This window comes from Cinclus cinclus, chromosome 15 (genome assembly GCF_963662255.1).
Source record: "Cinclus cinclus chromosome 15, bCinCin1.1, whole genome shotgun sequence".
NCBI classification, from domain to species: Eukaryota; Metazoa; Chordata; class Aves; order Passeriformes; family Cinclidae; genus Cinclus; species Cinclus cinclus.
The window spans coordinates 1,927,683-1,954,482 of NC_085060.1; the positions used below are offsets into that span (position 1 = coordinate 1,927,683).

General features: G+C 48.8%; 2 protein-coding genes across 2 annotated transcripts in view; both read left to right on the forward strand.

Annotated features, from left to right (window-relative positions):
• The window catches only part of LOC134050204 (ubiquitin carboxyl-terminal hydrolase 12-like), a 28,498-nt gene extending 17,131 nt beyond the window's left edge, over nucleotides 1-11,367 (forward strand). Inside the window, exons 5-9 of the mRNA XM_062503123.1 lie at nucleotides 1,203-1,279; nucleotides 2,067-2,150; nucleotides 2,712-2,909; nucleotides 5,152-5,230; nucleotides 8,769-11,367. Of these exons, the coding sequence (XP_062359107.1) occupies nucleotides 1,203-1,279; nucleotides 2,067-2,150; nucleotides 2,712-2,909; nucleotides 5,152-5,230; nucleotides 8,769-8,870 (540 nt within the window). The 3' untranslated portion in view covers nucleotides 8,871-11,367. The remainder of the gene's footprint in view (nucleotides 1-1,202; nucleotides 1,280-2,066; nucleotides 2,151-2,711; nucleotides 2,910-5,151; nucleotides 5,231-8,768) is intronic.
• A 13,404-nt stretch (nucleotides 11,368-24,771) lies between these two features.
• Nucleotides 24,772-26,188, forward strand: LOC134050134 (G-protein coupled receptor 12-like). The gene has a single exon (XM_062502991.1). It carries the CDS (start codon nucleotides 24,772-24,774, stop codon nucleotides 25,816-25,818), a length of 1,047 nt encoding a protein of 348 aa, XP_062358975.1. The 3' UTR covers nucleotides 25,819-26,188.
• Nucleotides 26,189-26,800: the final 612 nt, after the last annotated feature.

Consider the following 26,800-nt stretch of genomic DNA (forward strand, 5'->3'; position numbering starts at 1 on the left):
GTGCACCACCAAACCACACCTCTTTAGCTTTCTCCCAGCTTCTGGATTGGTTTCCCTAACACTGAGCACCCTCTTTCATTCATTAGGCTAGATGAAATTGCACTGTCTCTATTAAAATATGGAGCACAGCCTATTTTAGGACTCTTATTTTCAATCCTGTGCTCACTAAGGTATGTTGTCCAGAAGAAGCCCAGTGTTTTCCCTGTTTCTCCTCCGTTTCCATCGAGGCAGCTGCACCTGGCTGATCCAAGCTGCCTTTTTGTCTCCATGTTATTCCCTGTGTCAGTGATTGAGAGTTTATGTTGTGTTTCTACATGAGAGTTGCTCTTAATTGAACTCTGGGATGAACTGAGTTGCTTGAACTGGAATTCTGTGCTCGTTGCTGGTCCTTGGCCACTCTGTTTGAGAGCAAAGAAAGTGGCATGAAGTCTAGAATTAGAACCACACCACCTTCAGACCAGGGATTTGTAGTTAGTCATATGTTCAGATTTAATAGTGCTAAAAAAAACCAAAAAACCAAAAAACCAAAAAAAAAAAAAAAAAAGATGGGGAAAAAAATAAAAATCCCAAGGAATGATTACAACAGTTCTTGGCATTTAAAATCTAAAGTTATGGCTATGTGGTGGGGAGAGGCTCTAAAAATGACATTAATAGGATTCTGTCTCAAGGTTTTTGCAGTGAAATGTGACTGTTCCACAAATGGAAAGATGGTTTTCCTCCCTGCTAACCCATTTAATTGAGGAGCCATCTGCCTGTTTCTGCCTTTCCTCTGAGTATTGGCTGTTACACCCTGAAATGCAGCAGAAAGCTGCATCAGGCTGCAGAGAAAATGGAGTGTGGTTAAAACCTCTCCAGTGAGAGCTCTGAGTGGTTAAATCTTGGGTTTGCCAGTGAAATAATCAGATGTGCCTTGAAGTCTCAAGGGGAAAGATCTTTTATGAGAAAGGATTTGGAGCTTTGTGCTTTTTTCCATGGGGTTTTGGTTTTGTTTTGTTGCTGCCTTTATTTTTTTTAATGCTCTTCTCCAGATTTTAACACCGCATCAGATTATTTAATCACTTTTAGTTTACCTCAAAAAAAGGCCTCTTTGTGTGCATGTACATTTATTTTTAATCACATTGCACCATTTCAGAGATGGTTAAAAGAAATCTGCCAGCTCTAAATTGTTACCAAATACCTCTTCTTATTATTTTCTTTTCAAGGTTAGTAGCAAAGATGAGGACTTTCTGGACCTCTCGGTTGATGTGGAACAAAATACATCAATTACACATTGTCTAAGGTAAACAGAATTCTTTGGGAATGGAAAAAAATACCTGTCCAGGTCAGAAGGAAAGAGCCTGGATTAGCTTTTCCTTGGTGCAACAGTTGTAGTCTTGGACATGTGGTAAAATATTGTGAGTTTTGAAAGGTTTCTTAGTGGGTTTTAGTAGTTAATAAATACCAGTGGTAGCTAAGATTGATTTTCACTTTCTTTTATGGGGATTTGAATTTGTTACATCACACAGTCAGGCTTTATCAAAAAATAAACATGCACTGTTTGGTTTCACAATAAATTCTTGATTATTTTAATTTCTTATTAAATTTCAGTTGCCTGGCCCTGATGTTTAGGGTCAGTTTGGTTTTTCCTGATAGTCATTTGCTCCATGTGTTTGTCTGCTCTATCCAAGGCTTATCAGCTGCTTGGATATTTAATTTGCATCCAGCATCTGGCTATTTAATAGCTGATAATGGATCTGTAATTGCTGGGAGCTGAAGGATCAGCCAGACTTTGCTACTTAATGGCTGTAGATGTGAACATTTAATTTCTGCCACTAAAGAAAACACAGAATGGCTACTAATGGAAACAAAACTCAATGTTTATTACCTTTCCTAGCCAGAAAATAGGCAGTGAGTAGTGTAAATTCCAGATTTTTCCAGCTGAACATTGATGCTGCATTTCAGGAATGATACAAATACACCTCAAATGTGTCTGGGAGCACCATGAATGAAAGGAGCTTCATCCTGTGCATGGCTTTTTTTTTGGGTTTTGGGATATCCCTGCTTACACCACTCTCTGATTTCCACAGGGGATTTAGTAACACTGAAACTCTATGCAGTGAATACAAATACTATTGTGAGCAGTGTCGCAGCAAACAGGAGGCACAGAAGAGGTAAGGGCCAAATATTCAGGCTGAGGGAGATGTTCAGTTAAAATTTCTGGGCCAATACACCCAGTGAATTCAGGCAAAAGTAAAAATAAGTTTCTCTAGGTCTGTGTTTGGTGAAGGAAAAGTGGAGACACAAAGTAACTTCTTGGAGCCTCATTTTGTGTTTCTCCCAGAAGAGTTTCTATCTGGTGTTTCCAGACATCCACATTTTCCCCAGTTAGCATTAATCAGCTTAAAGCCACTGGAAAATATTCCATCTGCTTTGTCTGGGAGCACTGGTACAAGAAATCTTATTTCTCCCCACAGCAAGAGCAGCAACACAGATTTACTGCAGCTCTTTCTTCCCATTGATGGGTGAAAAATTGATGTTGTCCTACATTCAGATATCAGTTAATAATTTGGAATAAACATTGTCTGTTCTAAGAGAGAAAAATCAGCATTTAAAAAACCCTACCAGATATTTTCCAGATACGCTTCCTCACACCAAAACCATCCTTGACCAAATCTTTCTTCGGGGTAATTCCCTAATCCTTATCCTTCATTTCCCCTACTTTTATCCTCCAGAATGAGAGTGAAGAAGCTGCCCATGATCCTGGCTCTGCACTTGAAGAGGTTCAAGTACATGGACCAGCTGCACCGTTACACCAAGCTCTCCTACAGGGTGGTGTTCCCCCTGGAGCTGAGGCTCTTCAACACCTCTGGGGATGCCACCAACCCCGACAGGATGTACGACCTGGTGGCCGTGGTGGTTCACTGTGGCAGGTACCTCTGCACATCCCCTGCATCTCCATGGACTTCTCAAGCACTCCCTCATCCCTGGGCTGGTTTGTGCCACTGCTGGGCAGAGCAGGGGTGCTGTCAGAGCTGGCTGGCTGGAAATATTTTGATTTTTTAGAAGAAATCTGTCTTTTTTTACAAGGTTTTTTTTTACCATTTTAGATTTTATTTTGCATTTTTGCTTTATAAATTTTACTTCACAGGCTAAGATTTGTCATTTTTTGTCATCAGCACAATGGCACATCACTTTTATTCCAAGTTCTTTCTTTGAGCTGTAGCTGACAGCAGTCATTAAAAACCCTTTTCCTTGGATTTCTCAAGCACTCCCTCATCCCTGGGCTGGTTTGTGCCACTGCTGGGCAGAGCAGGGGTGCTGTCAGAGCTGGCTGGCTGGAAATATTTTGATTTTTTAGAAGAAATCTGTTTTTATACAAGGTTTTTCTGCCATTTTAAATGTTGCATTTTTTGCTGTTCAAAATTTTACTTTACATTTTTTCTGTTTTAAGTTTTACTTCACAGGCTAAGATTTGTCATTTTTTGTCATCAGCACAATGGCACATCACTTTTATTCCAAGTTCTTTCTTTGAGCTGTAGCTGACAGCAGTCATTAAAAACCCTTTTCCTTGGATTTCTCAAGCACTCCCTCATCCCTGGGCTGGTTTGTGCCACTGCTGGGCAGAGCAGGGGTGCTGTCAGAGCTGGCTGGCTGGAAATATTTTGATTTTTTAGAAAAAATCTGTCTTTTTTTACAAGGATTCTTTTACCATTTTAAATTTTACATTTTTGCTGTTTTAAATTTGACTTGGCATTTTTGCTTTTTTAAATTTTCCTTCACATTTTTGCTTCTTGAATTTTACTTCACAGGCTAAGATTTGTCATTTTGTGTCATCAGCACAATGGCACCTCACTTTTTTTTTTCCTCAAAGTTTTTTCTTTGTGCTGTAGCTAACAGCAATCATTAAAAACCCCAAAACAGCAAAACCCCCACACCCCTAACCCTGCTTTCCATAAAATCTAAATGGAAGAAAAAGAAATCTTGGAAAAATACCTACTAAAATAGAATTAAATTATGTTTTTCATCTTGCTGCTGCCTAAACCCTTGAAGTTTCTGTAGAAGCTGGTGCCATCATGTGGAATAAACTGTGCACTGCTGGGTTTTTTAAACATCCTTATTTAAATTTTAGTTTTGGCAGCTTCAGATCTGGTTTTAAAAGAAAAGAGGAAAAAAAATTTATAAGCATTTTAGGAAAAAAAGATGGAAAGGAAAAATTATTTCTATCTGCCTTTAGGAAGTGTGAGTTTTAAAGCAATCAGTTATTACAGCACAGAAATGTTTTGAAATATCTTTGTGAGGAGGAAAATGCCAATAATGCATAGATTTAGTATAACTAAACTTGATATATTTCTAGAATATTTTTGTCGAAGTGCAGTTATAGTTTTTATTCCATTTTTATCATTTTAGGGTCTCATGTAATGCATTTTCTTGTATAATTTTTATTTGCCATACCTGTGCCTACACTTACATGTTTGGATAATAGTGATTAATAATTCAGATTATTAAATTATTTTTTTGGTTTTTTTTTTCTCAAACCTTTTATCCTATGTGGATCTTTTAGATTTCCTGTAACTCACCTGCTTTCAGTTCTTACTGGGAACTTACCAAAGGCTTGAGAAAAATGAGATTTTTCTAAATATTTTGAGTTCTCAGAACTTGTTTGAAACATTTTGCACGTAGGTTTTACTTCAGTTTAAAATTTAAATTAGGTTTCAATTTAGTTTTATTTAGTTGCCCTAAACAAAGGAATTCCATTCTGTGGATTGGAAACTTCCACCAGAAAATGGGAAGAGCTCTCACAGAAAGTCTGGCTGTGGTCAGGTTAAAGCACACTGAGAACTAAAGGAATTCCTCCTGTGAAATAAAGTATTTTGGAGCTGTTTGAATTCAAAATTTCACAGCAGTGGTGAGCACAACAAAACAGAGATTTAAATATTTTTCATTTTGGTTTTTAAAATCTATGAATGATGATATGAAATATTTATGGCATCGTGTGTTTGGAATATTTTGTATTTTCAAGTAACCAACAGCAGCATTTTAATTGAAGCAATTTGGCAAAAATCTGAAAACCTCAGCAGGGAAAAACTGGGAAGTGGAGCTGGGAGAGCCAGAGGTGATCCTGGGGAGGGAAGTGGCTCCTGGATAATAAATTTTCAATTCTTTTTCCTGCAGTGGCCCAAACCGTGGGCATTACATCACCATAGTGAAGAGCCATGGCTTCTGGCTGCTGTTTGATGATGACATTGTAGAGGTGGGTAAGACACAATAAACCACCCAAAAATTCTGATTTCATCCTATTTTTGAGCTCCTTTCCCTTGCTAACTTGCATTTCATTCCTGCACTTAAGAGCTTCACACGTTTTTTTTTTTTTTTGGAGGGGGGTTTGCTTTTCACCAACAAATTGTAGAAAAAAGTTATTTTTAGTGATGATGTTGAAACTGCTCCAGCAAATTCTTCCTTTTCTGACAATATATCTGTAAAGGCTGATGTCCACAGTATTTATACATCCATGGATTTCACATAATTATTAAGCACATATCAAACAGAAGAACAAATGCCTCAGCAGAGCTGCTTTTTGTAAAGATGAAAATGCTTTGTTTGTTCTGGAGATCCTGTGGCCAAGGCCTGCTTAAGTGTCTAAATAGCAAAATCCGTGCTTGTGTTGAAATAAAAATGTAGCACATTCCCCATTTTTATTTTTTTTCAATTTTTGCATAGCTTTGAGTATCAGGGCTGGCTTCCCAGTGTGTGTGGCTGTCAAGAGTTCCCTTTCTCCCATTTTAACATTTTGGGGTCATTTTCCTCTGTTTCAGAACAGAATTGTATCACCTAATTTGGAAATAGTGTTCAGCTCAATATTTTAAAATTTCTCTGTGTTTTCCATCCAGGAGATGAGCTTCACATTTTAAAAGCTGTAAAATAACCATCCTTTTATTCTGTATTTGTTTTCCATCAGTCACTTCTATGTTGTATCTTCACTTCTAGGTCAAAACCAAATTTCTGTTTATCTGCAAACACTGTTGACACTTTTATAGATGAGCCAAAAATGGTTTTTAAATGTGTGCAGTTATTGGGCAGTAAATCCAAGGAGCTGTCATGTAGTTCATCCCTTCTGGAAAAAAAAAAACAAACACTTTTTTTTTCCTTTATGTTGCTGTTCTATCTTTAATTGTGGCTTACTTTTTTTTCCCAAGTTCATCTTCTTTTATAGAATTTATTTAAAATGCTGTAAAATCGAAATTCCTTGGAGGTTTTGCATTCTAGGTGTGGCCACCTAACAAAACAGGCTTGAAAAGGTGAGTGCAAAGCTCTTGTTCACAGATATTGCAGCTGAAACCCCAGGAAAAGGATTTTCTCCCTGAAATACAGGAAGCTTTATTGCATTTTTTGTAAAAAGGATGTGAATGCACAGCTCCAAACTGAAAATAGGAAGGAGTTTGTCCTCATTACCCACTAAATGTCAGCAGTGGGGAAGGCAGATTTATTTGTCTGTTAGGATTTCATGGGAGGGCCCACTCCCAGTTAATTTGGAGATTGATCATCCCCAAACATCCTGCAGCATATGGGGGAAAACAGCAAATCCAGGGGGGCAAATCAGTCCAAGGGGGATCCTGAGCCAAGCAAAATGGATTGAGAATCCTGAGCCAAAGATCTCCTGCTGATTTGAATTTGACATTTGTCAGCAGAGAGCAGCCAGGGGATGCATCCCAGTGCCAGTGTTTACCTGGGAACATCCATCCATGGACTTCTCCACACTAAGGGGAGGCTCAGAATGCCTTTGCTTAAAAAGCACCTCAGAGATTTGACTGCTGCCAATAGGATTCCAGAATTTGGGTTTGGTTTGGAGAGCCAGAATGGATTTCTGGAAATGAGTAAAGGAGGTTTAATCTCAGTTCAGAAGAAACATTTTTAGTGCCAGGTGAGGCTGCAGAATGCTAAAGGTTGTAACTTTAGAGTAACAGCTGTCCACTGGATGTTACTCTAAAGTTACAGCTGGGTTAAACTATTATCTGGTCAGTAAGAATGGGAATAATAAAATCTATATCATCCCTTTTCAGTTCTACTCTGTTTTCTGTGGATAGGGAAATTAAGGAAGTCAGTTTTGCTGTGCTGAAACTAAAAATATCTGAGGCATGAATTAATGTGGATCAAATGTTTGAGTTGCATTCAGAATGAGTAGTAGAAATAGGCTTGATTGCATGGCAAGGGAGTTAGCACTTAAAATAAAACATGTTTGACTTGTCTGCTAAATATATTGCAGGAGCTGAGGAGTGTTCTTTCACTCTGTTTCTGTTAAAATGTGCCTCTAACAGTCTGTAGTAATGTTATGTTAATAAATGGTGTGAAAATGCACCAGCCTCAGCTGGGGATTTCAGCTTCCCCTCACTCCTTGAATGGAGAAAAGACAAAACATCTGTTTGGGTGGGGTTTTTTTTTTTCTTTCCTCTATTTTTTTGAGAGAAGGTGTTTAACAAAACTCTTCAAGAGAAGAATTTCTGCAGTTGATGCATCTTCTGCAAACTCCAGTCTAATTCTTGTGCTGGGAAAAGGCTGCTCCCAACTCACTGCTGCTTGGGAGTGAGCAGCCAGTGCTGCTGAGCTGGTGGTGATGCCAGAATCTGCTCAGGGAACAGAGATTTCACATTCTGCAGATGGGTTCTGCAGCTGAGGAGCTCTGCTGGAAGCAGAGCAGGGTCCTTTTCTTGTAAGGTGCAATCACAGGTTGGTCTCTACTCCTCCTGAGCAGGGCAGGTGTTCAACCCTTCTTCTTGTGTTTGCAACACTGCTGTACTTCCTCAACTTTACTCTTTACTTTTTTACTTTACTCTTTACTTACTTCTCAACTTTACTCTTTACAACTTTACTCAACTTTGCTTGGGAATAAAAGGAAACTTGAGGCTCATCTCCTCCTCAGCCTCTCATTTCTGTGGATCCAGAGTCCTAAAAGTATTAAAAAACTCCACCCCAGTGGAGCAGCACAGGTTCCTGGGAATGTTTTATCCAACTCACTGATGGGAAGCCAGTTGTGTTCAGGACCTCGATCAGGACATGTGGAATCTTTAAAAACCCTTCAAAATTCCCTCCAGTTGCTGCTTGCAGTAGGAGAGCAAAGCAGCTTTTCTGCACATAGGTCACAGTTTGGAATATAAGCAGATTTTAGTTCTATTAGTACAGCAAATCATAATTTTTCTTAAGACACAGACCTTGTGATAAACTGCCAGAAGGCTTTGGCTGGTAGGAAAGCTCTCTTTGACCAAAGATCATAATGAGACCCACAGAACTCATGAAGTATTTGCAGGACTTAAAAGGGTCACAATAACTTTGAAATGTGTAATTATTTTAGCTGAATTTACAATCTACACAGCGTGTACTTGCAGCTGTACAAAAATCTTGCCTGATTAGTGAGTGCATTTTTTAAAATTTTAAAAATACTTTAATTATAAAATACATAGGCAAGGTACCACCAGTGTGAGAAAAACAAATATAAAAATGTCATGTAGCCCTTTAAGGATACATTTTCATGGATCAGTTGTTTTATAGTCCAGCTTAGGGCTGCACCCCTTCTGAGAAGTTTCTTATTTCATCCTGATTTTGTGTTTTTTCAATAGCCCATCAGTTATTAAGTGGGAAAAAAAAGTTTTGTTGGATTGAATGATGTTGAAGTGTCACCCTGTCAACATTGCTTGGCTTTCCAGATCACCTCCAAGAACTGGGAATAATGGTTTGTCTGGGAAAAGGCTTTTAGGGTGGTGTGATTGAAGCTCATTACAACTTCCATTAATTTTCAGAAAATTGACGCCCAGGCCATCGAAGAATTCTATGGGTTAACATCAGACATTTCCAAAAACTCCGAATCTGGATATATCCTCTTCTACCAGTCCAGGGACTGAAGCAAAACATGGACACAAGGAAAAAGGGATCAAGCTTTGCCTGAGTGGAACACGTTTGTGCCAGCAGAGTTCGTGCAGTTCCTCGGTGCTGCTGTAGGACCAGGCCAGATGCAGGGGGAGGAGAGAGCTCCCTCCTGCCCCTGTTGGAGGATTAGTGCTGAACTGCCCTAACAAGAAGAGCTTTTGTTCCAGTTTCCTTTCTGGTTTTTTTTTTTTTTTTTTTTTTTTTTTTTAACGTGCTATCTTCCAAAATCTGTGTTACCTCTACTTGAAACCTGGCTGCTTATTTGTTCATGAACTCAAGAAGAGATTTCAAAGTAGCATTGTAGGATTTTTACCATTTGAAGTTGGCCTGAGGCTATACCTTGGTTTCTGCCATCGTTTTTCTGTATTTTAGCAGAATGATTTCAATATTCAGTGTCAGTTGAAGGCATATTTTAGGATATGAGCAGCAGCTGGTTGCTGGATATTTTTGGTGACTCAGACTTGAGAAGCAGTACAAAGCTAAGACATATTGGAAATGTCAAGTCTGTAATTTTTATAAAGAAAAAGCAGACAAACCCCTCTCTCTGCAGCACTGTAAACCTCCCCATTCTGCATTCTCTTGGGCTTAGAGAACGCTGACAGCACTGCTTCTTTTTGTACTCTTCTTTGTGCTGTTGTGTTTCTCCTGCAGAAGGCAGAGAACTGTCTCCACATCCAGCCTCTCCTGCTGTGCATTTTCCTTTGGAGGCAGCAGTTTTGCCTCCAGGCCCCTTTGCTGCAGTTTCCAGGGGAGCCGAGCAGCCCTGACCTGTCAAAGACCATCTCTGCTGTAGAAAAGTTGGGAATTGCAGCCTTTCTTGGAGCTGTTGCATAAACCAAAAGTGCCCTCATTCTGAAGCAGGATCTGCTCCACATTTCACTCAATTCCAAGCAAACTGATGCAAGTTGCATTTTGAATCTATGCTAATCCACAGAAACAGCACTAATTGGGAAGGGTTAACTGAGGGAAGGGGTATTTAGGGAACTAATCCAGGAGTTCTGAGTCTTCAGGGTAATGAACAGGTGAGAAGGAAAACCAGCCAGCCCACCAGACATCACCTGGTCAGTGTTGCCGTCACTGCTGGTGATGTTTGTTTCCATCTGGGAATCATAACACCCCCTAAAATGCTTCTGATTGTTTTACCTCTCTAGGCCTTGCTTCCCAGGGGAAATTGTTGGTCTGTCGAAGACTGAAACGAAGCAATTATCCATTATGTGTGTATATTCTAATCTCCAGGATAATTAGGAAGAAAAGACGAAGGCAGTTGGTGAGAAATCTCAGAAAATCTTGTGCAAGTTTCTTTTGGAGAAGTCCTGTTGCTGTGCCAAAGCCTGTGACAGCTGGCTCCAGCCTCCCAGTGGGGATGAGTGTTCTGCTGGGTCCCTGAGCTGTGTGTCCTCAGTGTGGCTGTCCCCAGCACAGCCCCTCATCTGTCCCCTGTGCTTGTTGTCCTTGAGGATCTTTAACTTATGCAATTCTGTGGCTTGTGCAGGATATTCAATATTTTACCAAAACACTGTCCTCAGGAAAGCAGCATTTCCCAGTTCCTCGTGCTGCCTGTGTCTGTTCCTTCCTCTCATGACCACAAAGGTGATGTTTAGCAATTAACTGCTGCCTTCAAAATGCAAATGAACCATTGCCATTGTATTCCAGCTGGGTACAGCTTCCATTCTCCTGGCACATCTCTTCCAGAGGATTAAATATGGACATTGGGTTTTGTAAGTCTTTTTTATTATACAGAGTACTGTCATTTTAAGAGACACATTCAACAGAGCAGCAAATGTTCTTGTCATCTTGTTCCTGTTGTGTGACAATTGTTCCTGGCTAAGAGTCTTCTCCCCTTCTCCACACACAAGCTGTGAGTCCTTTCCTGGTGATGCCACCAGAAGACTGTCATCACTGAGTCTTGCAAAAAATGAAAAAAAAAAAAAGAGAGCACTGAGTTAAAAATAATCTAAACAGTAAATACAAAAAAGTAATGTAGTACACTAGACATGTATTTTGTATATCTGGTGATACCTTTTTACAAATAAAATACCTGACTGAGAGATAATATTGAAAGATATATACTATAGATTAAAAACTGTTCAAAGTGCACTTTTGCTACAGATTTATAAGGAGACTAAAAGGAATTAAATGGGAAGAGAATGGTGTGATGTTACTTCTGTATAATAAATGACCCTTCCTGTCTCCAATAAAGGTCGTTATGATCAAACCCAAAGTGCCCAGAGGCTTTTCCTTGAATTTCACTCCTTAACTTCTCCCACCCTGCTGGCTGCCTGAGGATCCTGCTCTGCATCCCTGTAACCTGTGCAGAAATGGGTCAGAGCAGGAGAATGTAATAATTCAGTGTCAGAGATTGTAACTGCTGTGCTGGTACAGCAAGGAGAGGTCACCCAGGGTCTCTGCTCCTCTATCACTCCCTGGAGCTCTGCTGCTGCCTTTCCCTGGGATTTCTTCTCCCTCTTCCCCCCTGTGTTGGGCTCCCTAAGACTTTGTTGCAAATATCATCTGACTGATTTGGAACAGAGACGTTTAAAAGCAAAAACGGGAGCCTGTGCTTGGAGCTGTTGAGGTTCATTGCAGGACAGGTTTTCATTTCTTTGTGTTCACTGCAGTTCACCTTTGCACAGGGAAAATGGGATCAGTTGTGCTCCTGTGAGGGGGAATTTATGGGAATACAATGCAGAAGGAGCAAGGGAGATTGGAAGATGGCAGCTGCTCTGTTAGACCACATTGTAAATCTCAAATGCTGTCTGGTCCTTGTCCTGCTGGATCACACCTTAGCAAGAAATAAACAACTTGAGTTAATTTTATGTCTCTGAATGTGAGTTGGACTTGCAGGAAGAGCATTCCCTGGAAACTGGGAGAAAACCACCAAATCCAGAAGGGCTGAAAGCAAAATGATTTGAGCTTTGATTTCCACTAGGGCAGGACTGATGCTGGGATTTGGGAGCTGGGTTGGTCACTGCAGCTCTTCTCCAGAACCTCTGCAGGAGCAAGGGTGGAGACCATCCCACGGTTATTATTTCTCTATGAAATTGTATTTTTCTTCAGATTCCAAGGACCCTGCAGTGTTTGTGGAGAGGCTCTGCATCACGAAGGTGCTTTCTGATCTGCTGGTGGTGCTCGGCATGTTCTGGTTACCAGCAGGAGCTTTTAAAGTCCCCGTGCCAGCTCGGTTTAGGAGATATTTAAAACAAATCCCATTTGATTGGTGCAGGAAAGAAAAGGGACTGACAAAGGCCCCCGAGACAAGTCAGACCTTCCCACTGTGGGCATTTTGCAAAAGAAAACAATCCCTGAAATGTAATTTATTCCCAGCATGTAAAGACCTGCTGGTGTTTGCTCTCACTGCACTAATTAACCTCGGGGCTGATTCTGCTCTGCTTCCCTCCTGCTCCTGCAAACCCAGGCCTGGAATTTGTGTGGTCCCCAGAGCAGAATCCGGGTGGGATGAGATCTGAGAGGGGGAGCTCAGGGTAAGGGGAGGTTAGAAACGAGGCAGTGCCAGTGGGGTGGTGCCAGGGTCATCCTGTCCCTTTGTTCTGCAGACAGAGCTGCAGAGGGCAGTGCTTCGATCTGTACACATCATTTGTGTCAGAATTAATGGCCTCTAAGTGACACTGGGGCAGTTTAGATGGGATTTTGGGCAGGATTTGTTCCCTGTGGCTGCCCCTGGATCCCTGGAAGTGTCCAAGGCCAGGCTGGATGGGATTTGGTGCAGCCAGGGGTGGGGGAAGGTGTCCCTATCCATGGCAGGGGTGGATTGGGATGATCCTTAAGGTCCCTTCCAGACCCTTCCCTCCCTCATGGTGCTTGTTGGGATCTGCTGGAGTGTTGGGGATGTTTCTATACCAGTGGGAGAGGGAAAGCTGGGAAGGGAAGGATGAATTAATTACACAGCAGCAGCAACAGCCCGTTAAATATTTGAGTTGCTAATAATGAGTGCATTTAGTGGCTGTCAGTTGGTTTAAAAGCTCCTAAACACAAATAACAAACACAAATACAAAACATTGCAGTGGTTGCAACACTTCAGCTGGTGTAAAATCAATTAAAACATTCAGATAGTCCCAGCTGGGTCTTCCCTGGTGATTTCCAAGTCTCAGGCAATGTGAAGGAAGACCAGAAGGGCAAGGATGGGGTTAGGAGCTATGTTTGGAGTCAGGAACAGCCCAAATCTACCAGAGTTCATTTTGTTTTCCAGGTGGTTTTTAACTGGGGTGAAATGCTTTAGCAGAACGCGTTGTGTGAGGAATTTTGATGTAGAAAAGAGACATTTGCTTGGATTTAAGGCCTGGAATTAGATGGGACAAGCCATCAAGAGCTGCACTGAACTTGGGGCTGCTGCTGCCACCAGCCCATGGGAGGCTGGGGCCAAACTCAGCTGAACTTTGAGTGTCCATGAAATCACAGGTGGAGTTCAGCAGGAGCTGAGCTGAGTGAGTTTGGTAGTGATTAAGTGCCCTAATTAGCACTTGATGAAGTGCTTTTATTTCCTGCTCTGAGGAGCAGCCACAGCTACTCCAGCAAATCATTGCCAGGCAGAAAGCAGGGAAATGCTGAGGAGGATGGCATGGCATGACATGGCATGGCATGGCCCAAAGGAAGGCAAATCCCACCTGTGTCCAGAGGCACTGGGGACCACAGGGCTGCTATCCTGAAGATCTTTGTGAGATAAACCCCTTTTAAAGCCAGCAGGAAAATGTGTTTGGCCACGAATCTTACGTTGATGAAAACTCAGATTTCAGACCTGCTCAGAACTCCCTGTCTGGGCTCCTTTGCATCCCCCACAGTTTGGGTCTGTTGGTGTTTTTGGATTATTTGAAATTCCCTGGATATTTTGGAAGCATCAGCTGCACAGCAGTGTCCTTGCAGGCCGTGGGGACTGTGGCAGGTGGGAAGTTCTATCCCTGCATCCCAGCGAATCCCTGGATGGTGAAGCTCGTGTAGGTCCAACCCACACCTGTGAAAATCCTCCCTTTCCCATCACCTGGACAAGCTGAGGTAAAATACTTCAGTATTTTGCTCCATTTGGAAACTGCTCCCTTTATTCTCACCCTCACACCCTCAGCTCTTCCTCAGCAAATTCACAGGGACTTGGAGGAGGCAGCACGTGGGGGTGATCAGGGAAAAGGGTTATTCTTGGCCATTCTCCCCGAATCCTTTTTTTTGTTGTTTTTCTTCTTTTTTTTTTTCTTTTTTCTTTTTAATGTTAAACTGTTCGTTTTCAGATTTTGAGTCACAATATTTCTCCAAGCAAAAGACCACGAGTCTGGAAAGAATCCAGTTGATTCCTTCAGAATTCTCTGCCATCATTTCAGCACAAAAGAGCCAAAGCAGAGCTGGGACCTGCTGCTGTTGGGGATGGAGGGACAGCCCCGACACCTCCAGGGTGCTGAGGGTGCTCCTCTCCTTCCAGAGCCTCCTGTCAGGTGCTCAGGGTGTCCCTTGAGATGTGGGGACAAATGTGGCTTGGTGAGGATCAGGAAGGGGAATTTAGGGATGTCTGAAGCCAGCAGACAGAGCAGAATCAAATTACTTTCATTAACTCACCCCTAGGGAGTAGTACAGTGAAGAAATGAATGGAAATTTTACACTTTTTTTCCGGTGGTTTCTCATGGATGGTATAAAACTGAACCTAAACCCGGATTTAAATGGAATTTCTTGAACCTCTGACCCAGCAGAAAAGCCAAGCTTTGGTTTTATTAAAGTTTCCAGCAGGAGGAGGTTGCTGGATTTGGGAAAAACCAATTTCCCCGCACTGTTTCCACCCAGTTGGAGCCAAGCGCTCTCGGAGCAATGACTGGAGGACAGAAGGATTCCCGGGAGAGCTGGCAGCTGCGTTATCTCCTAAAAATATCTCCAGCAAAGGCTCCGACCTGTCCGAAATAAGGCGGGGAAGGAGCGGGATGCGGGGCAGGAATTGGAGCAGGGGGAGATGCGTCCGTCCTCGGAGCGGCCGCAGCGCAGAGGTGACAAAGCCCGTGACAAAAGGGCTGCGCTGGGAGGCAGCAGCAGCATCCTCTGAGGAGGTGGGAGCGGTGGGAAAACGGGAAGGGAAACAAGAGCTTGGGGACACTTCTTGTCCCGTCGCTCCGGGATCTTGGTGATCCCATCCCCTGGCAGCGGCTCCCAGTATCCCGTACTGGGAGGAGCCGTGGCTGACTGGGAGGTGGCTCCCTCATCCCTCCTCGAGTTCTGCCGAGTGTCTTCTGCTCCCTGAGGCTGCAAAGTGGCTCATGGAGTTGTTGGTTTTGTGTTTTTTTTTTTTTTTCTTTTTCCCGGGAAGGAAAGAAAATATTCACTCTCCCCTGCACCTTTCCCTGGGCGTGTTTAATGGTTTGCTTGTTAGTCACATTCCCGAGAAAAGCAAACGCTGCGGGATGCTGAGTGACAGCTCCTGGAGAGCCGGCTGGTTCTGGATAATTTTATTTCAGGGCTGAAAAGAAGAACGGGGATGGTGAATCTTCTGCGGGGGAGCCGGCTCTGCTCCGAGGGATCCCCAAAACTCTGCGGACCCACAGACCCCTCCTTCATCTCTGCACTGCTGATTATAATCAGAGAATCGTCATGGAATGGTTTGGAAGGGACCTTAAAGATCATTTCGTTCCAGGGATGCCTTTCCCAGGCTGCTGCGAGCCCCTCCCAACCACTTCCATGGATGGGAGTCGCGCTGCTTTGGGTTTCATCCCATCCATTTCCACCCTGATTTGGGGGTGTTTGAGGAGGTCTCCCTTCCCCCTGTGCAGCCTTGATGGATTTGAAGTGCTCCCCTTGGAAGCCAAAGCTGCACACCCCAGCACTGCTCCAGGGGCATCTCCTCTCCCTCAGGGGCTGGGCGAAGCTTGGCTTTTCCTTTTTCCTATTTCCCTCACTCCAGCCTGGCTTGGGCTGTCTCAAAAGCCACTCGGAGCCAGGAGCAGCACATGGAGGGATGGGCTGGCTGAGGAGTTTTCCAGCAGCTCTTGTGCATTAACTCCTCTTCATTTATCCTGCTGAGCAGATTGCCCTGCCCACACACAGCCCTGCACCCCACCAGGGTTTTGCCCCTTGCCAGGGCACCCGTGGTAGCCCGAGCACTCTGATTTGGGGAAATTTCTCCTGAGTCCCTCCTGGCTGGGAAGCAGAGCCAGGCACCAGCGCCCATCACGCTGCAGGGCACAGGGGAGGTGAGGCCCTGGCACTGGGCTGCGCTGCTGTAGGTGCCAGGGTTGGGACACCTTGGAAGGTTTTAAGGATGAAAATGTTGTAATTGGAGGGAAAAACACCCCCCTGGATTTGCCCTGTCCAAGGGGAGTGACAAGGAGGAAGGTGCCCACAGGGACACCTCGGGGTGCCTGTGTTGGGGCACAGGGACAGATCCCAGCCCGTGGGGATGCTCCAAACCCAGAACAGCCCCCGAGGCCCGGGCCAGGCTGCTGGGGTGGGTTCAGGGCTTGGGGACAGCCGAGGTCCCACCTGCCCTGGGTGCTCTGCAAACCAACCCTGCTGCCTTCACTTCCCTCCCCTTCCTCACCACTAATTGAGCTGAGGCACTAATTAATGCCACAGCACCCAGCTGTGCACAGAGGATGCTCTGAGCTCCCTGTTTCTGGTTTAACAGAGTCAGGAAATGCCAACACCTTGTGCTTTGGAGTGAAATCCCTGATATTTCCCTAAATTTGCGGTCAGACAGGGCTGGGGGTCGGGTCCCCAGCACAGCAAGTGCCAGAGGATTCAGGGATGCTCCAACCAGCACAGGGCGCTCCCAAGGACTGGGAATTTGGGCTCGGTTTATTTTTCCCGATATCCCCGCGATGTTTTTCCTGGATGGGGCTTTGTTTTCTTTAAAAGCCATGCAGCTAAAAATAGCCCAGCCCGCGGTGTCCCGGAGTGAATCCGTGTGCGGAGCCGACCTTCAGCAGCCCCACCCCGGGAGATGCCTCTTGTGCTGCTCTATTTAAAGAACCTCTTGTGTTCCTCAAAAAACACCTGGTGGGAAGGACGAGACTTTTTTTCCCTCGTTGAAACAGACACCTGGCCTCAGATTATCCCCAAGTGGATGATTTTGGCTGGGATTTAATTAAGAACAGGGCTGTAATGATTTAGTTGGGTGGCCATGGAGAATCTCTTCCTACTCCAAGGTTGGGGTTTGGGTTGCGGGGAGATGGCAGGACAGGATTTGAGGGTCAGGGACTCGCTGAGGCAAAGTCTGGGCAGTTGGCACTCAACATCTGAGGGGAAGAGACTCAACGAGGCAGGATTGGGGGTGCAGGGACCCAACAGGGCAGGATTTGGGGAACTCAGGCCCCCAGCGAGGCAGATTTGGGCACAGACACCCCATGGAGCACGTGGGGATTCATGAAGCAGAAGGCATTCCACCAATTCCCCTTCCATGGGCCCGGTGCTGCCAGCGTGAGGAGCTCCCAAAGTGCTTGGGGAATTTGCCAGGTTGGGTTTGGCGGGGCCGTGGTGGCTTGGAGAGGATGGAGATGGTGGGACAGGGCCTTCCCCAGTGCTGGCAGTGCCGCTGTGGCATCAGAGCACCCAAAACCTTGATGGCCCTACAGAGGTCTGGGTCTCGCCCAGTGCCACCTTGTTATTTTTCGCACCTTTTCTTCTTCCTAGTGGATTTATGGAGGGGAGAAGATGCTCTTCTCTGAAACCCAGAGCTGCTGGGAGCACAATGAGGATCTCTTAAACCCCCTGGTGCAGGAGGGATCGAATACAAACACTTTTGCAGGGCAGAGCTGAAGGCTGGAGGTTTCTTCCCTCTCTCCTCCCCGTCACGAAGAGGCACCGAATTCTCCTGATCCCCAGGAAAAAGTGGGAAAAGCACATCCCTGTCAGGAGCAGCGGAGCTAAACTTAGCCCGTGTACACAAAGCACTGAAACAGCTCAGGGAACAATGGTGAGGTAATTAGCGGTTCCCTAATGAAGAGCTGGGGGTGTCCCGGGGGAGAGCAGCATCTCTGCCGAGCTGGGGAGTTACCGAGGGCCTGCAGGGATGGACTTGGCAGAATTCCCCCACCATGTCCCTGTTAAAGTGTCCGGGAGCCTCCTCCGGGTCTGAATCTGGGAATAACCCCCCCCCCCCAGGCTGGCACGGGAGAGGGAAATGGGAAACGAGGGGTGCAGGGAGTGACAGACAAGCCCTGGGGTGCTGAATCCCAGGGGGATTTAAAGCTGGCATCCACCGAGCCGGGAGGAGATGGGTCACAGTGACATTGGGCGAGTGTCCTCGGTGACCCGGTGGCCTCATTTCCAAAGGTGACAACAGGCACAGCTCCCCCAGCCCGGCAGGGATCTCACCTGTGAGTGCTGGGATAGAGGGAAAAGCCTTGAGGAGGGATGGGGAGCTCAGCAGGGTCTCCTTCTGTCACCCCAAAACCTCTGGAGCTCCCCGTGGTGCCCAAGCCCAGCGGTCGTCCAGACCCCTCCATCGCCTTTTCCCAGCCCTGTGATGTCCCCAAACTCCAGAATGTCCCATGCCCAGGGACCTGCCTGGCCACCTCTGCATCCGGGATATCAAACTGTGCCCAAAAGTTACAGCAAAGGGGAATTTGGCCTGGAATTGTTCCTTTTTTCTGTTTGATCAGGATAAGGGAGGGATCCCCTCCCCTCTGCTGCCATCCCTATAGCAACCAGCAGCCTCTTCCTGTTAAACAAGTGACTCATCAAACACGATTATACTCGTGTCAGGCATGGTGCTTGTGACTCCGAGCTCTGACAAGAGAGCTGACCTTTCAGGAGCAAAAAGGAAAAAAAAAAATTAGAAAAACCACAGGGAAACAGCTCAAAACTGGGTGGGAAGGCACAGTTCTGGGTTTCATCCTCCCCATCCATCCTGCTGCCTTCTTCTCCCCCAAACCCCTTAAATTTGGCAGTTTTAAAGTTTTTGGAGGGGGTTTTCCTGTTGCTGCTTTTCCCATTCCCTCCTCTAAGTGCCTTTTTGCCATTAATTCGTCCTTGGGGGTCTAGGGGGGAGGATGTTCCTCAGCCAAGCCCCCCCCAGCATCACCAGGGGGAGAGACCCAGCACAGCTCTGGGGTGAAATGCCCAGGGCAGAGGGAATTCCTGTGGGACCAGAGAACCTCCCTGCTTCAAACCCCAGCCTGGAGGATGGAGAAGGCGGATTCCCAGGATGTTTAGCAGCTCTTCACTCTGGCTGAGTGTTCACACTCCTGGAAAAGTCTCTTTTATCCTGGGGGAATCCCCAGAGACATCTCTGGACAGTGGTGCTGAATGAGAAATTGCCCAGAGAGGGAGGGAAAAATACTTCTACACCTCCAAAATCCAGGTGGGAATAACTCAGGCTGAGAGTTGAGATGTGATTATGTTGCTGGCAAGCCCCACTCGTGGCTCTCTTCAGGTAAACAGATTTTTTCTGAGCCAAGCCCTTGCTTTATACAAATTATTTGACTCCCAGCAAGCAGCTGTGACATTTTCTGGGTGATATCCTAACCCACCCTGCATTGGAGACCAGAGTTCTGGATCCAGGCATTGTGGTTCCCCAGCCCAATTCCCGGGAATGTGCCTGTGCTCAGGAGGAGAGCCCAGTGCTGTGACTCCACACAGGATCCTGTTTAAACGTCAGAAGGCCGAGTTAAAATCAATAAACAGAATGGACCAGCGTGGGGGTGTCAAGCTGCCTTGAGCTTCACTTCAAAGCTGGGAATTTGTTCCCCGGGATTTCTGGAACCCAACATCCTTCCTGCCCAGCAGGAAAGGAGCTGGGGAGGCTGGGGGTGCTTTCAGTGCCACCACTCGGGGTTTTCCCTGTCTGCCTCGTGTTCCCCCCGTGCCAATCCCCCAGGAGGGCTCATCAGGGTGTCCAGGGATTGAACAGATCCATCCCTGCTGGCACACAGTGGGTTCCTGTTGGTGCTGGTTTGTCCTTTCCACACAAAGCCAGGACCATCCTGATCAGAGCTCCTTCTCTGCTGTGGCTCCAGAGTTTGGTGCTCCAGAGCAGCTCCCTCCAAACCTGCTTTTGGAAAACTCACACTGGTGGCAGCAGGTGGCAGGGGCAGAGCAGGGAGGGATGGCTGCCCAGCACTTGGATGCAAAACGTCCAGGTTTTCTATTTTTTTTTTTTTTTGAAGGATCTTTCCTATTTTTCCCCATCCAAACTCTTAGAAAACCTTCCTTACTTCTGTGCCACATCAGGTAAATTGTGTTATTGTTAATTATTAATTATTGCACTCGCATGCCCGAATATTTTGCCTCATATTCTGCATGCTCCTGGTGTTCCCTGTGGCTGAATGGCAGTTTAGGGAAACACAGTCACTCCTGATGGGGCACCCAGACAGAGCAGCATATACAGCTTGGGAGAAGGAGTAAAACACAGTGCAAAGCCCTTTATTTTGGGAAAAAACCCTTTTCCCAGAAGCCCTGCTCAGTAACATATGGTGACACAGCATGTGCCAGCAAAGGTGCTCCAAAACGTGTCCCTCTGGCTCAGGAAAGGACTTGGAGCAAAGCCATTCATGTGGGGATGATATCACTGATGGAAGGAGCAAAAATCCTCCCCCTGCCTTGGCCTGAGTGTTTGTTTGGTGGAGGAGAAGTCGGAGAGAGCCTTGGAATCGCTCCTTCCCTCCTGGCAGAGCCGGGCATTGTTCCCCTGAGTGGGTAATGTTCCCTCAGGTGTAACAGCAACAGCACAGTGACACACGGTGTCCCCACTGTCCCCAGGCTGGACAAGGCAGGGAGAGCTCACCTGGGGGCAGGAAGGTGTTCCCTGGTGCTGAGGCAGCCAAAGATGCACCCGTGGCTCTCTGACAGGTAACATCAGGCTAGCAGCAGTGATGGCAGAGGTCACCCCTGCAAGCCAGGACCTGGAAGGGGCCTGTCCCAGCTACCTGGAGGGAGGCTTTTCAGGCAAATCCGCTGTTTTTCCACAGAGCTGGATGATTTTATCAGCCACCCTCCTGCCTGCCACCCTCCAACTCCTCCAGTGCCTGGCTTTGGCATCAGCACCTCAACCACCCCAACCCACCGCGGAGCCTTGGTTCTTCCCACCAGCCTGGGGTGCTGCAGCTGGAGCAGCATTGGGAGAATTCCCATTTTTCCAGTGGCAGCAGTGAGAAAATGGCCTCGTTTCCACCAAGAATTATGCAAAGCTTTTGAATGTAGGGCTTCACGCTCTCCCCAGCGGCGCGCGGCCCCCGACGGCCCCGTTTTGGGGAGGCTGGCGGGCTCTGAGCACTCGTTTGCCACCCTGATTAGTCAGCACTGCTAATTATAGCTGTGCTTTTCCTTCTTGGAGCTCCTTGAGCACCGTTGGAGTAACAGGGAGCAACGGAGGTGCCGGATCCGCTCGCTGCGGAAAAGATGCCGGGATAAATAAAGTGCGGGGGAATGTTCCAGCAGCGGGGCTTGGAGCCTGACTCGGGGGTCACAAGGCAGTGAGCTCATGGATTTGTCAGATCAGCCACAGGATGCTCCCACAGGAGTGGGAGCCGGAGTGGGAAAAGCTGATGGGATGCTGGGAGGTGATGACGTTTCCCTAAAGAAAAGATGTAAAGCTGATTTTAATACTTGCCGAGGTAAAAATGATGGAGAATCAGAACTGTAGTTATTGCTCTGTACCACCAGCGTGCCCTTAAACAGCAGCCCTTGTCTCAGCTTTGGTTCCCAGTGGGCTGGGCCTGGGACAGCCACGTCATTAGTGCTTGCCACCCTGGTTTTAACTTGTTTTACCCAAAAAGGCACAAATTCTAAGGAAGGATGAGCCTCAGGTCAGGCCCTGATGTGAGCTGGGAGCACCCAACATCCCCACAGGGCAGTGCCATAGGAAAACCTGTCTTGTTCAGCACTGAGCTTCTTCCCGAGGGTTAAAATCCAAGGAGGATGATGAAGAATGAAGGTGGGAAACTTTCCATGCTGAACAGCATTCCCAGGTGAGGCTGGTGGCCCCTTGCTCTGTAATTGTGTCTGTGCTTAGCTTTGATCTTTACTCTTCTCTGTTGAGTCTGTAATTTAAATACAGATAACACAGATCTTAATTTATGAATATTGCCAGAATGGTCTTGCTTCTCAAGGATCTCAGAACACTGAATACAACTTAAAAAAAAGTAGATTCTCGAGCTTTGGAAACAGGGTGTGCAGTGGCCTATTCTCTCACATGCAACAGGGCTGCTCTGGGGACAGCAAGCCCTGGTTTAAAAAGGACCAGATAATGCCATTTTTGTCACCAGAAAATCTCAACGTTCTTAGGGTACCCCAGCCAGTGCTTTGCCAATCCACTGCACCCCCTTGCAGAGGTGAAACCCAAAAAAACCCTCATTGGAGACATGGAGCTGCTCTTCCTTGGGCAGGAGGACAAGCAGCTGAGATCCACTGGGATGTGTGTATGGAAAAGGGGCGCTTCTGGATAACACCTGCCAGGGACTGATATTTCTGCAGGACACAGGAAAAGCATCCAGGGGCTGTGGCAGACTTGTGGTGGGATGGGAATGCCGGGTGTTTGACAGGGTCTCTGTAGGGAGAGTGCAGGGAGGTTGGGACGCTGGATGGAGCAGAAGGTCCAGGGCAACTGCAGCGAGCCCACGGGGTTTGGGATCAGCTGGGACCCTCTGGAGCGCGAGTGTCCCTGCAAGGGGCAGCTCCAGGGGACAAGGGCCAGACTGGGTCACTGCTGCGTGCTGCCTGTGTCCCGCACCCCCCTCCTGGCTGCCGAGGGGAGCCAGGCAGAGCTCCTCACCCGCCTCCCCATTCCCGGGCGGTGCGTAATTACCGGGAGCGGGAGCGGATTCATTCAGCTCCTCGCTCGGGTTTCCTCCGCCCCTTCTGATGTCGCTGCTGTCACTCGGCTCACGGTGCCCGGTCACGCGCCCGGCGGTCCCAGGTAGATGACGATTCAATCCCCTGGGATGGGGCTTGGCCGGGTTTGGGACCTAGGTGCTCCAAATTGGGGCGGTTGGGTTCAGCCAAAATCACTGATATTCACCTAAATGTCTCTGCACATCAGGAGCTGGGAATCCTTCCCACCGCAAAGTCCCAGCCTGGAAGAGAGAGGGGGATGAAAGAGGGAAGCTGGAGTGTTATGAAACCAGCAGGAAAAAGGGGAGAAGGTGTAGATGAAATCCTGTGGATCCAGGAGCTGAGCATCCCTGCTTTTGATGATCCCGCTCCCAAGATGAATCACAGAGTCATTTATAGCTGGAAAAATAATCGTGTCTTTAGGATTTGTTCCTTTCCAGGCTGCTCCTTTCCCAAAGAGTCGGGGAGGAAGCTCTGGGGATGGGTGGGTGCTGCGGCGAGGGGGACAGACCCTCATACTCAGCGTCCTTGGGCAAATTCCAATTCCAGTGAGATCCTCCTCGTCCCAGCTTTCCGCTGGCTGGAGGGAAGCCCGTGTGGGGCGAAGGTTTTAAGGTGCGATGTTTCCCTGTGGAGGGATGCCCCTGCCCCAGCCTGGCTGCCCGGGATCCCCGAGCAGCCTCAGCCACCGTGTCCTGGAGGCGCAGGGCAGCGGTGCCGCTGTCCTGGACATTGTCCTTGAGGAGCGCGGCACCGGAGCCGCGCCACGCCGGATCGCCTCCCTCCCTTCGCATCCCCGCATCCCTCGGCACAAGCGGTAAAAATAAACCCTGCGAGGCGCCGGGGCCTGGCTGGTGCCCAAGCTGCATCCGCAGGACGCAGGTGCAGCGGGCCCCGACCTTGGGGAGGTGCGTCGGGAGAGATCATGAATGAAGGAGCGGCGGGGCGGGTGCGCGCACCCCCCGCGTGCCTGCGGGTGTGGATGGGGATGTGGAGCGGGGAGCCAGCCTTGTTGTTATTCTGATCACAGCGGCTCTGATTCACAGACTTGGATCATGAATATAAGTGAAGACTTTGACGTCAGAGTTGAGATTTATCAGCAGATCCAATGGGGCAGGAATATTAAGTGCAAGTCGATGCCAGCTCTCTGCCAACGCTATTAGTGATGCTTGCCGAGGAATGAGGCTTCGCACCAAGGGCTGGAAGGACCGGCAAGGAAAAAAATAAAAACGGGGTGGGGGGAGCAAGCTGATCCTTGGGCATTAAAACCAGGTAAAACAACAACCCCCGGCGTGGCGGCTGCATGCGGGAAGGGGTGATGGTGGCGGCAGGGGATGGCAGCGGGCTGCGGGCACAGCCCCGACCTTCACACCTCGGCTGCCTACCCCGGGCGGGGGGATTTGCTCTGCCAGGCAGGGCAGGATGCTGCCGCCGGCTGGGAGCATCTTTCACCAGCCTTTTTCCAAAGGAGGGAAAGGCAGGGAGGAAGGAGAAACTTAACGTAGGCTGTCCCTTGCCGCTGTCTTCTCCTTCCATCAGCGGCTCCGCATACAGGCGCTGGCCTATTAATAGTGTTTATTTTTACTCACTGCACGCAAAAAAGAAAGGGCTGCGGGAGGGGGGGAGCTGAGGGGTTGCGCTATAAATAGGTAGCAAAGGTGGCCGTGGCCCGGGGAGGGGAGGAGGAGGAGGAGGGGGCGGCCGGTTCCTCACCGGGTGCGCAGTGCCTGCGGACCCTGCATGGAGCCCAGCGCACGGGCAGCGGGGCGATGAGTTGTGCTCGGCCTCAGCCCGGCGGGAGATAGCGGCCAGGGGTGCGTGTGGGGCGGAGGAGAGGGGGCCGGAGGGGCGGGGATGGGGGGGCTCCATCCCAGGGAAGCTGCAGTGAGGCTGGGGGGGAGCGGGCGGGGATGCGGCGGGCGGGGGCGGCCCGGTGAGGGACGCGGTGTCCCGGGGCGGGGGGCTCCGGAACGCGGTGCGGGCTCGGTGAGGGTCTCCCCCATCGAGAGGAGGGTCGAGGTGCGGGGCTGCCCGAGCTGACCGCGGGGCTCGGCGGTTCTCCGGGGGCTCGGGGTGCGTCCCCGGCGCGCCGCCCCTCACCGCCCCCTTCTCCCTCTCTCCCCAGCGATGCTGCACGGCCCCGCCGCCATGGGGGAGCCGTGGCCGCCGCAGCCGCAGCAGCAGCGGCTCCCGGGGCTCGGCAACGCCTCGGAGCCCCCAGCCTGGCCCTCGGCGGCGGCGGCCGGGCCGGGCACGGCGGCACCGAGCGGCGGGGCCGCGGCCGCGGGGTCCGTGAGCCCTTGGGACATCGCGCTGTGCGCCACGGGCACGGCGGTGGCGGGGGAGAACGCGCTGGTGCTGGCCGTGCTGTTCTACACGCCGAGCCTGCGGGCGCCCATGTTCCTGCTGATCGGCAGCCTGGCTCTGGCCGACCTGCTGGCCGGGCTGGGGCTAGTGGCCAACTTCGCCGTGCGCTACCTGCTGCGGCCGCCCAGCGAGGCGGCGGAGCTGGCGGCGGCGGGGCTGCTGCTGGCCGCCTTCTCCGCCTCCGTCTGCAGCCTCCTGGCCATCACGGTGGACCGCTACCTGTCGCTGTACAACGCGCTCACCTACCACAGCGAGCGCACGCTGGGCTTCACCTGCGCCATGGTGCTGCTGATGTGGCTGCTGTGCCTGGGCGTGGGGCTGCTGCCCCTCCTGGGCTGGAACTGCCTGCGGGACCAGAGCTCCTGCAGCATCCTGCGGCCCGTCACCAAGGACAACGCGGCCGTGCTGGCCGTCACCTTCCTGCTCCTCTTCGCCCTCATGATGCAGCTCTACCTGCAGATCTGCAAGATCGCCTTCCGGCACGCCCAGCAGATCGCCGTGCAGCACCAGTTCATCGCCACGGCGCAGGCCACCTCCACCCGCAAAGGGCTCTCCACGCTGTCTCTCATCCTCGGCACCTTCGCCCTGTGCTGGATCCCCTTCGCCATCTATTCCCTGGTGGCCGATTCCAGCTACCCCGCTGTCTACACCTACTCGCTGGCGCTGCCCGCCACCTGCAACTCGCTCATCAACCCCATCATTTACGCCTTCAGAAACCCAGACATCCAGAAGTCCCTCTGGCTGGCCTGCTGCGGGTGCATCCCTTCTACGTTCTCCTCCAGACCAAGGACATCCAGCGACGTGTGAGGACTGAGCACGGAGCCAGAGGTGCTCCCTGGCTCTCCTCCTTCTTCTCTTTTTCCCCTCTGTCGTTATTGTTTCCTACCGGGAGGAGTCCCCCTCCCCGGTCAGCACATCTCGTTCCATGGAAAGACGGCCGAAAAGAGAGGGAAAAAAAAAAAAAAAGCAAAAGGGAAAAAGAAAGAGAGAGAGTAGAATGATAATGGTTTCCTTTAGAAATGTTATTTTCTTACACATTTTATTTTTTATTTAAAAACACAAAACACCAAAAAAAAAAAAGAAAGGAAGAAAAAGAAAAGGGAAAAGGATCCTCGCACAATGACGTTTGTCTGCTCTCGGGGTAAGGAGCCAGCGGAGCAGCGGGCCCCATCCGGGTGGTCCCACACCTCGGGGGCACATCCCATGGGAAGGCCACAGGAACGGGGGGGGGGGGGGTCGGGGAGGGGAGGGAGGTGTCACGAACCCCCGGAGGGGCTGGTCCCCACGCGTGGGGTGGCTGTGCCCATCCCCCTGAAATCAGGGCCTGCGATGCTATGCAATAATGGGGGGGCTGCGCTCAGCACCGCTGGTGGGGAGAGAGAGCTCTGGCAGGGGGGGACACGGGGACCCCTGTGCCTCCCTGGCTCCAGAAGCACTTTGACAACTTACGGAGTGAAAAATACTTTAGGTGAGGCTTGTGCAGGCTGTCGCAGGGATGGGGGTACCCAGGGAATTCTTTCCCTCTCTTCCCACCCCGGCACCCCGCAAAATGTGACTGGGGATGGGCTGGCAGCATGGGGGTGGTGAGAATAGCTGTGGTGGCCTGCACCCCAAAGTCTGGGAGGCCAAGGAAGAGCTCTCCTTGTCCAGCTGGGCAATGGGGTGCTGCTTCCCCCCCTTCCACATGAGTTGTTTACACGGGGTGGGATTTTCATCCAAAGAGGGGTCCGGGCTTGCTGGAGCCCCCGAGAGGGAAGCCTCTGTCACCACACGTGTCATTGCTGATGCT